General features: G+C 38.2%; 1 protein-coding gene across 3 annotated transcripts in view; it reads left to right on the top strand.

The window, feature by feature from the left end:
• Positions 1 to 17,800, top strand: part of LOC124788126 (transmembrane protein 184B) — a 143,448-nt gene that overhangs the window by 71,708 nt on the left and 53,940 nt on the right. For all 3 annotated transcript variants that reach the window (XM_047255262.1, XM_047255261.1, XM_047255263.1), the window contains 3 exons: positions 5,508 to 5,677; positions 7,141 to 7,382; positions 10,993 to 11,077. In XM_047255262.1, the coding sequence (XP_047111218.1) occupies positions 5,508 to 5,677; positions 7,141 to 7,382; positions 10,993 to 11,077 (497 nt within the window). The remainder of the gene's footprint in view (positions 1 to 5,507; positions 5,678 to 7,140; positions 7,383 to 10,992; positions 11,078 to 17,800) is intronic.

The following is a 17,800-nucleotide window of genomic DNA, read 5'->3' as shown; positions in this document are numbered from 1 at the left end:
AGCTAAATTAACCAATTTGAACACTTTCACCGTGATGTCATTTTCAGGGTGAAAATACCTGATAAGAGAGGAACCAACTATAAATCCAGATGATTCGATGTATCAATCATTACAGAAATGAATCGAGCACTTTTCAGGTCATTTAAAACCTGCTGAGCTGCATAGGTGCAATAACATTTGAAATGATTGCATTACATTTTGTGTGTCCACATGTTAAAAAAAACTTTTCAATCCTAAATTCACAACTGCTGTAGTACAGTCCATTGACTTAAAGCTATAGTTATGCATTGCACTGTGGTATGCAAATGTAGCTTCTTGTGCTGCCAACTGCCTATCCATTTCTGTTACTGATTTTAAGTTTACATAGTAGAGACTACGCATTTATTTGCTCTTTTCGTTTGATCACTCATGCTATGTTTCTTCGTCTTAATGTGATTCACAATGTCAGACCTTCCACCATGACCAATAGCAAATTTTTATCTGTACAAGGTACATCCTACAGTTTCTCCACTACCAGTGATAAAAGGAAACTCGCTTTTTGTATTGCTGTTAAAATTACACTTTCGTTTTGGCATAATGAAACAGTGATTGCACCGTGCAAAACATTAACAGTGTGGTGACAAAAGCCAGAGAGCAAGTATCAGTGGTGCAGAGTATCTCAGGACTGAAAGGACGGATTCAGTGGATCGATTTAGAAGAGAAGAATCTTCGTTGTTATTCGTAACCTATAGTGCGTTTAAAATTCCTTGCAATTTTTGATAGTTCGGTACATGTACGGGTTATGCTGAAAGTCATCACACGCTTCCTAGCGCAGTTAGTAGCAAGCCAAACAACCAGTAACGTAAAATACTCTAGCCAAGCGGAATCATAAAAAACGGGACATTTGAGCATCCCCAAAAAAACTTTCGGGACAGCGGGACATTTTGGTAAAAAACGGGACTGTCCCAGGAAAAACGGGACAAATGGACACCCTATCCTATCTCCACGTAGGTATGACTGCACTTTATACTTAGTGAATGCCGGGTACGCCCCCCTCATCCTTTCTGAGTAGACCTCACGATTCATTACCCTAGTATACATTTCTATGTATAACATAATTATTTTCTGGTAAAGATATCAATCTATCTTAAGCTTCATATATTAAAAACAAAGATTCCATGACTTACCAAACGGGAAAGCGCTGATAGATAGGCACAATAAAAAAACACACAAACACACACACAAAATTTCAAGCTTTTGCAACCCACGGTTGCTTCGTCAGGAAAGAGGGAAGGAGAGGGAAAGATGAAAGGATGTGGGTTTTAAGGGAGAGGGTAAGGAGTCATTCCAATCCCGGGAGCGGAAAGACTTACCTTAGGGGGAAAAAAGGACAGGTATACACTCGCACACACACACATATCCATCCACACTTATACAGACACAAGCAGACATATTTAAAAGCAAAGAGTTTGGGCAGAGACGTCAGCACTTCCGCCTCGACTGACATCTCTGCCCAAACTCTTTGCCTTTAAATATGTCTGCTTGTGTCTGTATATGTGTGGATGGATATGTGTGTGTGTGTGCGCGAGTGTATACCTGTCCTTTTTTCCCCCTAAGGTAAGTCTTTCCGCTCCCGGGATTGGAATGACTCCTTACCCTCTCCCTTAAAACCCACATCCTTTCATCTTTCCCTCTCCTTCCCTCTTTCCTGAAGAAGCAACCGTGGGTTGCGAAAGCTTGAAATTTTGTGTGTGTGTGTTTGTGTGTTTTTTTATTGTGCCTATCTACCAGCGCTTTCCCGTTTGGTAAGTCATGGAATCTTTGTTTTTAATATATTTTTCCCATGTGGAATGTTTCTTTCTATTTTATTTATCTTAAGCTTCACATTTATTCTATAATACATCATTTACTCCCAAGAGGCCTCCTGTACTTATCAACTTCTATACTTTCAGATATTATGTCTATATATACTACTTACATCCCACTATCCTTCAATTAATCAGAGTCTTTAGTGCACTGATGTTGCTCACGCCTTTTTCTTATTTAACCATTACTCATTACTATTTTATAGTTGTTCATTATGTATGGACACCTCTCCTTATGTATATTCAATGGAGAACCGTCATAACTCCCCATATATGTGTGCATAATTCCCTATGTACACACCTTTTCCCGTACAACACCTGGCAGCTCTCACATCGTGACAGGCTTTGTCTTATATAATTTAATGTTTGCGTAAAAGTGTATTTTTGTGTGTGTGTGTGTGTACAGTTGTTTAACAAGTCACATCATATTACATTATCCATAAATATAATACTCTATTTAATTTATTTCGTCTAGATATCACTTTATTTCTGTCATTCTCTTAATTTGTTCTCTATTTTATGGTCATATATGATTTTTTAAGCAATAAGATTATAAGATAGTTCTAGATTTTAAAGGATAGATGACAGGATAGTTTAAGATTTTAAAGGAATTTGGTGCAGGAAGACTATTTTGGAAGAAACACCAAAAACAACTCGGGATCTGACGGTCGTCACTCCGCCCGTTAACTCAGAATGTTAACGTCCCTGGGGATAGATGACTCCGCCCGGGTCCCATGGATCTGATATTAACTTTTCTTGTGGACTGGCAGACCAGTAACTTTCTTTAAATTTCTTTTTAAAGTCTTCCCAAGAGGAAAAATTCTCAATATTTACTGTACTCCATTCTGAGGCTTCCTCTAGAAGATACTCCACAGCAAATTCGATTTTCTTAGAATCTTCCCAATTTTTTTAAGAAATGGGTCGGATGTACATCTCCATCTGGCTTAAATTTAGGAAATTGTCTAGATAACCCTGAATTAGCCCCCCCCCCCCCCCTCCCAATTGTAAATCAGTCACAGCTTCGCTAGTTAATACCACATTAGGTGAAGTTACGTTTTTTTTCTACTTTGTCTTGAATAAGCTTGAATTCTCTTCACAAGTCATCTATACCCTTCCTGGTATCACTAAGTTCGGAAGACAGAATAGGCGGTACATTTCCGAAGGTTATTCTCTCGGTAACTTTTCAATCTATAATTTCTTCAAATTGTTCCTCCAAACTACTTATATTTATGATATCAGAGTTCATTATTTTCTCCTTTAAATTTCTTTCTAAGTTATCTACTCGTGTACTGACACCTGTAATTTGTGATTGAATAATCAATATTTATTCATTATTCTTATCTACACTCTCTTTCAAAGCATTCTTCCCCTGTTTTACGTCATTAAACTTAACATTGCTCATATTTTCAAAAGATCCTAACTTTTCATTTAGTTTGGATTCAAACTTAAAGTCCCACTTTCAGCTTTTAAGGTTTCAACCTGGGTATTTAATTGAGAATTTACCAAGCCTAATTCTTTCCTTAGAGTCTCATTCTGAGCATTTGATTGCAGACTCTAAGCTTTAATTAAATTCATCAACTCTGCGTAGTCTGGCACTTCTTTACTCACTTTCATAGCCATAGCTGGTTCTTGAGTGTCCTCAATTTGTTGTACATTGTCCAAGCTTTTATATGCTGTAACCCTAGTATGCATTTAAAGCTAACTTTAAATACTACAATTAAACAATAAAAGTTCACTCAACAGTATGTATCACTTGGCACTAAAGTAATGAAGTTTTGTTTCACGCTCACCCTGTGTGGACGTTTCGTTGTGTAAGTGAGCAGATGTAGATGTAGTGGTTCTTTCTTACACGCGCACCAACACATCTATGGATTGTCCGAGAGGTACTTGTTGGTGCCATATGACCGCCACATCTACCTTCTTCTCACGACTGATTTTAAACCTGCACACACAGACATGTGGCGCTCGGTAGATAGGATTTTAACATCCCACACTCGTATCTAGAATATCGTGTGTTCGAGACCATAGAAGACTGAGTGGTTCTAGAATTTACACAGAAATTCTCAAATCACTACAAGTACAGGCTGTGGTTCCAAAGGTCTCCAGTATGACCTCTGGTCAGTTCTAAGATTATCCATGAGTTTTCACTTCTTGCAATGTTTGTCAACGCAAAGAATGCAGAGTTGTACCAGGATTCAGGGTCCACCTTTAAAGGGTAGGTCACCATGTACTGCCTGTGTAAATCAATTCAAAAGTTGGAAAAAGATACCCCACCTCCAGAAGGACTATGGCTAGTAAAGCACTGCAGTGTACAGTCGAATGTTCAGGTTGATGGCAGCTTTTCTTTTTTATATGCCTCAAACATAATGAAGTTCAAGACATCCTTACCAAAATTATCCAACAGTGTTGGAGGTTTCTTGCAATTTTGAGTGTTTTCTAGGAGGCACAAAACCAAGTTTTGCTAATGTTTTTACAGCATTGATACTTCCATTTAAAATAAGATATACAATTATGGACACCATGTCCTCATGCATTTCATTCTTAGGCCTTAAAAATGTCAAAAATAAGAGCATCACTTTGAGTCACATTTGAATATAGATGTAAACACTTGGTAAATAATCCCCCTCCCTGGCTTGTGAAGCACTTCGTTTACTGCTGTCCTCTGACATATCTATTTACGGAACACATTATCAAGCGTACAGACATACATTCACAACTATACTGCTACCATAAAATATCAACATCATTTCAGGTGTAGTAATAAGATCACAGTGCAATCTGGAGGAGAGCAGTTATCACCGTCTACTATAAATTGTTAGGTACTCTGAAGGATAATAAATATTGTGGTTTGTCAGTGGTTAATGAAGGACACACACACACACACACACACACACACACACACACACACACACACACACACACACACACACAGGCTGAAGCCTGGACTGCCTTTCAGTGTGATGCAAACCACAGTTGCTTTGTATTTCCATACAGAGGCACATAATAAAATAAACTAAGCATACTGCACAAACTTAGCACTGTGGCTACTGTAAATGCCGTACTGATGAGAGTATGCTCACACTTCAGATCACAGTGTCTGATTTCTGGCTATGTTCACACCTTAGTATTCTCCATTCGAAGTGACTTAAACTTTCTTTTAAATGTGTAGTACAGTTTTAGTGAAGTGATGTCCTTGGAAACGTTATTGTTGTTTTATAGTTTCTTCATCTGTATCTGATTTCACATTTAATGTGTAGTTTTATTTTTTTATTTTTGATGTTCATGAATGGCTGTCATTTGACAGCTCAAAGGAAAAACTACTCTGTACTTTTCCTCAAAATATCAAAAGCCTCCTTGGGATTAGTTCTTGGTTTTTATATTGATACTCTTTGAGTGATTAATAAACTGAATACCTAAGGTTATGAGAATAAGAACAAGAGCAAGAACATAGGGAGTACTGTGTGTGTGTGTGTGTGTGTGTGTGTGTGTGTGTGTGTGTGTGTGTGTGTGTGTGGTGGTTGGGATGCAACTTCTGAAATATATGTTGACAATACGCAGTTACATTTCATGCTGATGTTTAGATTGTTTGTGCATAATAAATTGCTATTACTTTTATGTGTATGATGTATCATACTTAAAAGGTTTCTATAAATTTGTTTTCAGTCCTGATGGTGGTTACTTGTACATCACGATCATTTACAATTTCTCTGTCAGTTTGGCATTGTATGGGCTCTTCCTGTTCTATTTTGCAACAAAAGATCTGCTCACTCCCTTTGAACCTGTGCTGAAGTTCTGCACGGTGAAGTCTGTCATCTTTCTGTCATTTTGGCAAGGTGAGTTTCATAATTGTCCCTGCTAACACCAGTGCCTTGGAATTTTGGGGGTAATACATAATAACACAATTTTAAGTACAAGCCTAATATTTGAGGCCTTCTTGTTTATAATTTTTAAAAATTGTAAAATGATCATAAAGGTAGGTTTCACACAATATTTTTTCCACTTTTTGATGCAATAAACAAATGTAGTATTTAGAAAGGTGGGATATGATCTTGTTTTAATATTTTAAGACTGAAAAGTCTGAATCACATTTTTTTATTTACTGTAATAATCAGTTTTGTCTGAATTAGACCATCTTCAGGCCTAAAACTAAAGTACAAGAGGATCATTGCTAGGCAAGGTGTCAGCTGCTGGTAGTAGTAACTGTCGTCCTACATTTTAGTATGAGATCTGCAGGTGGCCTAATCCAGCTAAAATTGATTATTACAGATAAAAACTGAGCTTTTCTGTTTTGTTCACAAGGTTTTGGTAAATTGTTTTTTATTGTAGCATGATCAGATTAAGACATATCTCAAGTTTCCAGAAGTCCTAGTTTGTTTACACATAGTTGCATAAAGACCCAATTTCTATACAAGTACTTGCACAGGAAAGATAAACTGTCTTAGACAGACCAGAAAATAAGATACAGAAAATTAAAGGGCATTGAAGAAAGGAATAGTTACCGAATGAAAGGAAAGGTTGAGACCAAAGAAATTAACATAAATTTAGGGCCAGGTGGGTGGCAAAAAGCAAGGACATGTCGTATCGCCATTTTCCTCTGAGAAACTGGTGTTAGAGGGGAGAATACAGATAGCACAAGCGGTACCTGACACCGGTATCTTGGAACTACGCATGCGGGAATTGGTGTTACATGTCTTTGGTCCTCACCACCCACCTAGCTCTAATTTATATTACTGTCTTCACTTTCAATCTTTCCTTTCAGTAACTATTCCTTTCTTCATACCCTTGTAGTTTTCTATATTTTTATTTTATTTTATGAACTGTCTATTTTACGATGTTTTGCCATTAAACTCTGTCTTGCTTATTACCCTATCTTTCACCTTGTAAATTGTGAGGTTTTCAAATCTCATCCAGAGTGCAGTCCCCATAAATCAGCCTTTCCTTCTCATCTCATCTAGCAAGTTTCCCCTGAGCACTGATGACCTTGACATTGTGCCCTGTAAGCTCCAAACTCACAAGTCTTCCCTTACCTGTGGTTCTGTGCTACTTTTTCAAAACTTTCCCCATGTTGTGAACCTCATCAGTCCTTTTCCTTCATCCCTTTTCCTTCCCCTTCAACCCTTCTGCCAGAAGGAGCAGCCACTGGCTTAACTTTTAAGTGTGTGTTCTCCTGCCACCACTTGATGAGTAAATATTTTCTCTATCTCATTGCACTGTATTTTGAAAAATTGATTACTCACTATGTGAAAAGTTAATTCCCACTATCTCATGTACATTGAACTGTTTTATTTCTGCACAGGTGTCCTTTTGGCTGTTTTGGAGAAGGCAGAAGTTATTGATCCAATTGTGAACACTAATGGATCACAAGCAAGTGCAGGCACAGTCTCTGCAGGATATCAAAACTTCCTCATTTGTATTGAAATGTTCTTTGCTGCTGTTGCTCTGCGCTACGCATTTCCGTACCAAGTATATGTACAGGGCTGCATAACGGATTCCAGGGGGCGCAGTGTCACTATGCAGAGCATCTCTAGCAGTCTCAAGGTAAGGACTTTTTAAAATTGTTTGTTCTTGTTTGTTTATAAGTTGAGAGATATTTTAATAAATGGCAAAGTTACTCAAGAAGAGGCATGCAAGAAGAGACAAGAGATATACGCTTAATAAATATGTGGATCAGTGGCATTAAAAGATTTCTCTCTACACTGTTAACATGTAGGCTATTTTCACTTAAGAGGAGAGTTTCAGTTACATATGTGTTGAGGCTCCTTGTTGTAAAGAAACATACAAGCTTTGGTTGTTGTCACAATAATTTGCCATACCTGCTGTCATTGATAGACCTGCAATACTTAGAGCCATTATATAGTGTCCATGGAGCAGTAAGAGCAAAGGAGCAAATTATGGATTTACACATGACAGATATTAATGTACTGAGACAATGTTGCAGTGAAATTCAGCTGTGATCATTGATGATGCCCAGGATAAATTTTAACAGAGTAAAACATGTTGTGTACTTGAGATTAAAATTGTTTATACTGCAAATGAGCTCAGAGGTTTTAAAGCGGTGTATACTTATTGGTCCAAGCAGAGACAGGCTGTTTGCTATTCAGTCATTTTTCCCTCGGCATTGTCCTGAAAATCCAACTTCCCAGTGCTTTCAATGTATTCAATGCTGAACTCAGAGATTTTGAAGACTGTGGGCAAGATGAGATGTGATCACAAAATTCGTCTTCTGTTCAGGTTCCCTGATTGCACTGCAAAAGATGCAACACTTGTACCAAGCAGGTAAAACCGTCCAGAATCTCTTGATTTTCTTCTTACAAAAGCAGGGAAACTGTCAGTCTGCCGCATACTAGGGCATCTGGAAATCTGTGACAATTAAGCTGTGAATATTGCTATCAAGGAGGCATATAAGCTACTCTTTGTCACTTAACGTGTAATCCTTCTGCATGCTGTAAGATTGCTGTTGAAAAGATTTGTCGTGCGTATGGGATGTAGAGTGGCTAGACGTGACTGACAATGATCTGTGGTTGATAAAACCAACTGTAAGACTAAGGCACTCATCTTTCCAGCTACTAAGATGTGATGAGATTATCATAATGCACTGAAAACAACACACCTACATTACACATGGTTCCTTCTAGATTTAAATCCTTGTTGAATGAAGGTAATAATATACCAAAATGTTACTGTCTTTTACATCATGAGAAGAAGGTAGCAGCCAGGTACCAGGGGATCTGCCCACAACTTTAAATGACACTGAAAGTGGTATGAGTGTTGTCTTTGTGTCACCTCATGTAACTAAGCTACTGGGTATGAGATTTTAGTGCATACTCAGAGTGGCTGGCTCATCCGTTAATGATGTAAGAGGTTAATACACCACAATTTCGTGACTTTCTAGTTTAGTATTGTGTCTTGTATTTAAATTTCTATTGAAGTTGTACATTTTATATTATTCTTGAAGACTAAAGTTTATCAAGATCACTAATAATTCTTTATATTTTAATTACCAGTCTTGAGAGATTTACACTATTATCATCAGTTACTGTAACATTATTAAATGTTCATGCTTTTTACAACACTGAAAGTCACATAGTGATTGTTGTGTCAAATTGTAATAAAAATGACAGGGAACCTAAGCATATCATAAATAAAATCCCACACAATTAAAACATACAAGGCCTGATCAAAAAATTCCGGAACTTTGTCCACAAAATATTTCTATGGCTATCTTTTACTTATTGTACATGGTTGCCTTCGAAATACTCCCTTCCTCAATAGATGAATCACTCCCAACGCTGTGTCCACTTCCGGAAGCACACTTAGAAGCCCTCTTGTGCTGGATTGTGCGAAGTGCCATCTGTGAATTATCTTTTATCTTGTCTATTGTTGCAAATCTTCATCTTTCAATGGAGTTTTTAACTTTGGAAATTAAAAAAAGTCCACAGGGACCAGGTCTGGAGAGTACAGATGATGAGGCAGTACAGTGATTTCGCTTTTCGAGCAGAAGTCACACACCAACAGGGATGAATTTGCTGGTGCTTTAATAGTGATGCAAGAGCCATGAATTGTCTCACCACATTTCAGGCCATTTCCTTCACGCATTTTCTCTCAGGCATCGCAATATGTCCTGATAGTACCATCAATTAACAGATTGTCCCTATGGCATGAATTCATGATGAACCAATCCTTCAAAGTCAAAGTAAACTATCAGGATGGCTGTGACATGTGACCTGACGTGAAGAGCTTTTTTTGGTCTTGGAGAAGCTTTCCCGACCCATAGTGAAGATTGAACCTTGGTCTCAATATCATAACCATAGACCCACATCTCATTGCCAGTTATGATTCTCTTAAGGAACATCTTGTTCTCATGTGCACAATCCAAAAGCTCTTCACAGGTTGTGATGCAAAGGTCTTTCTGGTCTTGACTCTGTGAGCCTTGCGACGAACTTGGCTGCAACATGGTGTATTCCAAGACGCTATGTCAGGATTTAGTGACGTGATCCAGCTGAAATGTTACATTCTTCTGCACTCTCTCACACAGTCAGTATTCGATTGGCAGGCACAATTTTGTTGATGTTCCTGACATGAGCTTTGTCGGTAGGCATCGGAGGGCGTCTTGAACGAAGGTCATCTTTAACTTCCTTACGGCGATTTTTAAACTGTATGAATCTCGTAACACCGAGTACAGCTTAAGAACTCATCAGCATCATTGGGTGTGTGTCTGTAAAGGTTTTCTTCAGTTTCACACAAAATTTAATGCAGGCACGTTGGTCCTCTAACTCTGCCATCTCGAAATTCGCAAACTGTGCAACACAACATTCTACTCAATACAGCAGCGCTGAGCAATAACTTAGCAGATGTACAACAATGAAACTTCTGGCAGTTACACATTAAACACAGGCACGTGCAGGGATGCCAACCGCATTTCGCTCCAATATGTGGCTTGTGTGAAATTACGAATATTCCAGAATATTTTGAACAGGCCTCTTACATGTTGTGCTGATGTCGCAGCATACGTTAGAATATGTTGGGATATCAGCACAGCATGTTGTATATTTTAATTGAGTAGTGCTTGACTTCTGATGTGCTGACGTTCCCTGTCACTTTTTATTATAATTTGACACATCATCAGTATGTGACTTTCTTTGTATTCTTAAACAATAATTTAACTTTCAGATCATCTCCAATGACCGATGCAATGTCAAATACATATGGTATATTTTAATACTAAAACTGTTTTAGCAGTTTTAGGTTTTGTCTGCTTGAGTGGATATGAATGTGAGAGAGTAAGTTTGAACTTATATTTTGTAGAAAAAATCGTTTATCTGTAAATATTTTAATGACATCTGTCTCTTATGGACACTTCAGGTTTTGAACGCCCAAAATAAGCAAACCAGACAACCTATACAGTGACTGTTTGGGTTGTCTTTACTCATTCAGTTGTTAATGTCCTACCAAGGATTTTACATTATTTTATCCTAAACACATCCAAAATTCCAATTTTTGCAGCAGTTTACCCTCCATCTTTTACTTGTCTGTATATTTACCATTTAAAGACATGATGTGATGGTTCACTGTGTGTTTACTGTTTTTTGTTATTTATTCCACATTAGATATAGTTTGCATATTAATAAATTTTTGCCTGTTCTTTCAGGAAACAATGAATCCAAAGGACATAATGACAGATGCAATTCACAATTTCCATCCACAATATCAACAGTATACCCAGTATAGTTCAGGTAATAGAAATCTTTTCAGTACCAGCTGGTATACACATTTGTTCTTTGTGTGTTAATAAGCAGTCATTTATGACTGGTTGCTGCGTGATATAATTTAGCCTGCATTTTGTGCAAAATGAAGATTAGGGATGAGAAACAGCAGCCATCACTAAGAACACCTCTCTTAGGTTTCCATTGTAAGATATCACGATTTTATTAATTTTTTTGTTGAATTTTCTCACTTTAAGTAAGTAGTAAACTGTTTGGTATGCTGTTTTTTTTTCATACATTTGTACAGACTGATAGCATTCTGTAAATAAGTTTGTTCTTATTAGTATGATGAAAAGGGTAGTTGCTACGCATCATATAGTTGCAGAAAGGCACAACAAAAAGACTGTCGGGTTGTTAACTAGGTCGTGTGTGTGTGTGTGTGTGTGTGTGTGTGTGTGTGTGTGTGTGTGTCTAATTTTGGCAAAGGTCTTGTTTTCTGAAAGCTAGTTTTCTGACAGTCTTTTTGTTGTGCCGTTTTGCGACTCAGTGTCTCCACTATATGGCGAGTAGCAACTATGATTTTCATGATACTGTTATATTCCATCCTGGATTTTCCATTGTTTGTTCTTATTAGCACTTGGATAATCTGGTGCAGTCCAAATGACAATAACTGAAAACCAGTTAAAAGTATTACTGAGTTTCTGCTGTACAGACTTGTATCAGATGAACATTTCATGATGGAAATGCTGAGCGTAACTTGATATGTTTGCAGTAGATCTTATGTCTTTTATCAGTATCTCTTTACATGTCAAACCTTCAAATGAGCTGAAATATATAATTTGAATTATGTAAACGGACAGATAAAAAAACTGCTCACCAAGCTATGGCGGGTGAACAGATACACAAAAGGATTTGGCTTTCACAAGCTTTCAGAGCCAGTATCTCCTTCTTCTAGCAGAAGAGTTGAGTGGGAAGGAAGAGGGGTGAAGGAAAAGGACTGCAGAGGTTTAGGGAAAGAGGTACAATTTAGAAAAGTCACCCAGAACCCCGGGTCAAGGGGGACTTACTAGACGGGATGAGAAGGAAAGACTGACTGTTGAGGACTGCACTGGATGAGATTTGAAAACCTAAGAGATTAAGGTGGAAGACAGGGTAATATGCAAGACAGAGATTGCTACTAAAACATCGTGCACATGTTAATAAGAGTGAGAAGCTAAGTGCATTGGATGCAACAGAGGTGGAAGGAGGGACGATGAAAAATAGCTAAGTCAGAAAATGAAAGATGCAGAAAACTGATATGGAGTGAAGAAAGTAGTAGTTACTGTGAACGGAAGGAATTAATGTAAATTAAGGCCGCCAGGTGGGTGGTGCGAACCAAGGACATGTTGTTGTGCTAATTCCCACTTGTGGAGTTCTAAGAAACTGGTGTCTATGGGAAGAATACAGATGGTACATGTGGTGAAACAGTCACTGAGTTCATGACTGTCATGTTGTACAACTGCAGCAGGATATTATGTGCTGATTTTTGCTGAGATTTTGCCCACCTCACCTAGAATATCTTTTTGTCGCCCTCTCAGTCTCCACAATATCCTCGTCAGACCCTGTGCTCATTCTACACCCATCTCCCTACCCTATGGCTCCTACCCCTGGTGCCATCCTATTCTACCATTCTAACTGGCAAAACATGTACTATCAAAGGGAGACACACCTGTGAAACAACATGGCATATACCAGCTGTTATGTAAACACTGTTTAGCCTTTTACATTGGCATGACTTTCATGCAGTTATCAGTCAGGATGAATGGGCATAGGTAGAGGGTGTATACAGGCAACACACAATATCCTGTTGTAGAGCATGCTGTACAACATGACAGTCATGACCTCGGTGCTTGTTTCATCACATGCACCATCTGAATTCTTCCCCCAGACGCCAGTTTCTTAGAACTCTGCAGGTGGGAACTAGCACAACAACGTGTCCTTGGTTCTCGCCACCCACCTGGCCTCAATTTACATTAATTCGAGTGCAGTCCCCAACAATCAGTCTTTCCTTCTCATCCTGTCTGGTAAGTCTCCCCTGACCTGGCGTTCTGGGTGACTTTTCTAAACCGTACCCCTTTCTCTAAACCTCTCCAGTCCTTTTCCTTCACCCCTCTTCCTTCCCACTCAACTCTTCTGCTAGAAGAAGGAGATACTGGCTCTGAAAGCTTGTGAAAGCCAAATCCTTTTGTGTATCTGTTCACCCGCCATAGCTTTTGTGTGTGTCCCTGCTGCCGCTTGCTGAGTAGTTTTTTTTCCATTTACATTATATTATCAGTTATTGATTATTTTTGTTGTTATAATTATTTGAATTGTTTCACTTCATGCTCAGATACATATAGTAAAAGAAGAAATTGTTGATTTCTTACAGTCTGAAAGCCATCTTGTAATCTATTCAAAATGTAATTATTATTTATTGAACAAAATTATAAATACATAATTGCTGTACACACTCATCCTTATGCATCCACTGTGATATTTAGATGGTTGAAACTGAGAAAGAGATTAACAATGAAAGTTGATTTGTTTGACAAACGAAATACGAGAATTATAATTAGGCAAAACTTGGAGGTGTGAAATAATCAATAAAAAATTGCAAAGAAAGTTCATTATATCAATGTAAACAGAAACCATAGATGTAGTTGTATTTTTATCCATTTTATGAATCAGTGTTTGGCTTAAAAATAAATAAATAGTGTAGAATATCCACAGTTTGTGCTTTGATAAATCTGAAATGGTTCTACTTAGCAGTGACAGTAAAATCAATTAGCATGAAAGAGTCCTTCTTTCTAAAAGTGAACTTGCGTGATACTACACAGAAGTAACTATTGAATTTTTTACTATTAAAGCCAAATCTTGCTTATATTACTGAGACCAGGCAGGTAACTGTAGATGGAAGATATGTCTGAAAGTGTTTAGATGAAGGGAAAGCAGCCAAGGGAATGCAGTCCATTAGCTGTACAAGCTGGTGGGTTTCTTTATGTGATTTCGTGAGAAAAGGGGTCATTCCGTGCCAAGTGTACTAGATGTTCATGTGTGACCATTACGGATTTTGACGAAATTTTGTGTGAACAATCACACATGTCCACAATGAACATTAGAAAAATTTCACAATTGTTAATTCAGTACTTCCATAGATATAGTCATTTGCTTGACCCCCAGCACAGCTAACAACAGTGCACCTGTAAGTTTTCAACAACTTTGAGATGTAATATATCCTGTAATATTGTCTTCAAAGAAACAAAACTAGGCCATAGTATACAACTTCTTGAGCTGTGTTAGGCAAAATAATAAAAAAGGATTTCCTGAGCAACTTGCATTTGGATAATTTGAAACAAGGCAGCCAAAAAACTAGACGCAAAAAAAAGTGAACTTCAGCTTTTTATATCTCCAAAAGTAACTGTGGGATACACCTGATACCTTGTATTTAATAACTTACCACTACAAGGCCTTAGAATAGAAAATTTCATTCTCCCACTGCTTTTCAGCAGTTTACAAATTAAGGGAAAGTCGAAAATTTTTCCAAAAATGTTAAAATCAATATTTTTGGCTCATTTTTACAAAAAAGTCTTTTGCAAACTCTTTTAAACAATTTTCATTAGAAAGACCATATTCCATACCTCCTAAAACACTATATTTGGTTCTGCAGTGCAAGCATACAGGGTGTTACAAAAAGGTACGGCCAAACTTTCAGGAAACATTCCTCACACACAAAGAAAGAAAATATGTTATGTGGACATGTGTCCGGAAACGCTTATTTTCCATGTTAGAGCTCATTTTATTACTTCTCTTCAAATCACATTAATCATGGAATGGAAACACACAGCAACAGAATGTACCAGCGTGACTTCAAACACTTTGTTACAGGAAATGTTCAAAATGTCTTCCGTTAATGAGGATATATGCATCCACCCTCCGTCGCATGGAATCCCTGATGCGCTGATGCAGCCCTGGAGAATGGCGTATTGTATCACAGCCGTCCACAATATGAGCACAAAGAGTCTCTACATTTGGTACCAGGGTTGCGTAGACAAGAGCTTTCAAATGCCCCCATAAATGAAAGTCAAGAGGGTTGTGGTCAGGAGAGCGCGGAGGCCATGGAATTGGTCCGCCTCTACTAATCCATCGGTCACCGAATCTGTTGTTGAGAAGCGTACGAACACTTCGACTGAAATGTGCAGGAGCTCCATCGTGCATGAATCACATGTTGTGTCGTACTTGTAAAGGCACATGTTCTAGCAGCACAGATAGAGTATCCCGTATGAAATCATGATAACGTGCTCCATTGAGCATAGGTGGAAGAACATGGGGCCCAATCAAGACATCACCAACAATGCCTGCCCAAACGTTCACAGAAAATCTGTGTTGATGACGTGATTGCACAATTGCATGCGGATTCTCGTCAGCCCACACATGTTGATTCTGAACATTTACAGTTTGATCATGTTGGAATGAAGCCTCATCTGTAAAGAGAATATTTGCACTGAAATGAGGATTGACACATTGTTGGATGAACCATTCGCAGAAGTGTACCCATGGAGGCCAATCAGCTGCTGATAGTGCCTGCACACGCTGTACATGGTACGGAAACAACTGGTTCTCCCGTAGCACTCTCCATACAGTGACGTGGTCAACGTTACCTTGTACAGCAGCAACTTGTCTGACGCTGACATAGGGTTATCATCAACTGCATGAAGAATTGCCTCGTCCATTGCAGGTGTTCTCGTCGTTCTAGGTCTTCCCCAGTCGCGAGTCATAGGCTGGAATGTTCTGTGCTCCCTGAGACGCTGATCAATTGCTTCGTACGTCTTCCTGTCGAGACACCTTCGTTCTGGAAATCTGTCTCGATACAAATGTACCGCGCCACGGCTATTGCCCCGTGCTAATCCATACATCAAATGGGCATCTGCCAACTCCGCATTTGTAAACATTGCACTGACTGCAAAACCTCGTTCGTGATGAACACTAACCTGTTGATGCTACGTACTGATGTGCTTGATGCTAGTACTGTAGAGCAATGAGTCGCATGTCAACACAAGCACCAAAGTCAACATTACCTTCCTTCAATTGGGCCAGCTGGCAGTGAATCGAGGAAGTACAGTACATACTGACGAAACTAAAATGAGCTCTAACATGGAAATTAAGCATTTCAGGACACATGTCCACATAACATCTTTTCTTTATTTGTATGTGAGGAATGTGTCCTGAAAGTTTGGCCGTACCTTTTTGTAACACTCTGTATAAGGCGCTAAAAATGACAACGAGATGTAGCAAAGTCAGCTGAAAAAATAGATATTTGGGGAAAAAATGCGATGTTTGGCTTTTTATATCTCCAGAAGTAATTGTGGGATAAGCCTGAAACTTTGCACATAATAACTTAGAAACATTGCATCATATAATATAAAATTTCGTTCTGCTTTCCAATGGTTTCAAGATTGAGGGCAAAGTTGATGCCAAAAATCACTATTTTTGTCCCAATTTTACAAAAAAAGATTCTTCTGCAAACCCTCTGAAACCATTTTCATTAGGAAGAACGTGCTTCAACCACATAAAAACTATATTTGGTTTTGCAATGCGAGCATATGATGCCCTAAAAAAAAGTAACTAGGTGAATGTGCATTGAAAATGGGCTCATATTCCATTGGTACTCAAGTCTGACATCCTTTATTATATTCTACATTTTTTTAGTACTCTATGAAAAGTCTTGATGACTGGGAAGTGAGGTAAGGTCAATCTTCCTACAACACTGGAGTAGCAGAATTTATTCTGAAAGTTTAATCTCTTTAGTATCACTAGGAATTTAAACTCTAGCTTACTAAACTTATTATTACGTACACTGGAAAGAAAAACCTTGCTGCCACATTTACAACCAGCATAGCTTTTTCTTTTTGATGAAGATATTCTGTGACTGTGATTTTTGTTTTGACAACAAAGGGTAGAAGTGTTTGGAATGAATTATCAAACTGTGTGGCAGACTCATTATGGGGTTCTTTCCTAGATGAAACAACAGTTACAGTACTGACAGCATTCATTTCATAAAGCACACCTAACAGGTATTTGAAGATGAGACAATATTGTCTTGAAATAGATTATACATACATGAAATAAACATCAAAATAAAATGAAGCTTTTAGGAAATTGCCTCTCAATGTCTGTCACATTTTTAAGAACCCTTTCTCTCAGGAACTGAGAGACATATCAAGTTCAAATTACTGTCACATAGTAAGGTGTATGGTCCTTTGGTGATGTAAAAGTTTTAAGCATCAAGTCAATTCAGTCAAAACATACAGCCATGTATGTCACATTTTGTCACTCAAAAACTCACTCGTCAAAACCCTAGCAAATGACACATGAACTGAAACTGAGTGCAACAAAGCAAAAACTGAAATGCCTAACTCTGTTCTCAAATATTCCTTTGCAAAGGAAAACCCAGGGGAATTGCTCTTGTTTAATCCTCATACCACTGAAAAGATAAATGAAATGTGTATTGGTGTCAGTGATGTTGAGAAACAGCTGAAATCGTTAAAACTGGACGAAGCTCCAGGACCCAATGGAATGCCTGTCAGATTTGATACTGAATTTGAGGCTGAGTTAGCCCCTGTTCCTACTATAATCTATCATAGATCTATCTCACAAAAAACTGTGCCCAGTTGTTGGAAAAAAGCACAGGTCAACCCGTCTACAAGAAGGGTAATAAGTGATCCACGAAGTTACTAT

The sequence above is a fragment of the Schistocerca piceifrons genome, chromosome 3, assembly GCF_021461385.2.
Source record: "Schistocerca piceifrons isolate TAMUIC-IGC-003096 chromosome 3, iqSchPice1.1, whole genome shotgun sequence".
Classification (NCBI taxonomy): domain Eukaryota; kingdom Metazoa; phylum Arthropoda; class Insecta; order Orthoptera; family Acrididae; genus Schistocerca; species Schistocerca piceifrons.
This window is presented reverse-complemented; position numbering and strand designations above follow the sequence as displayed.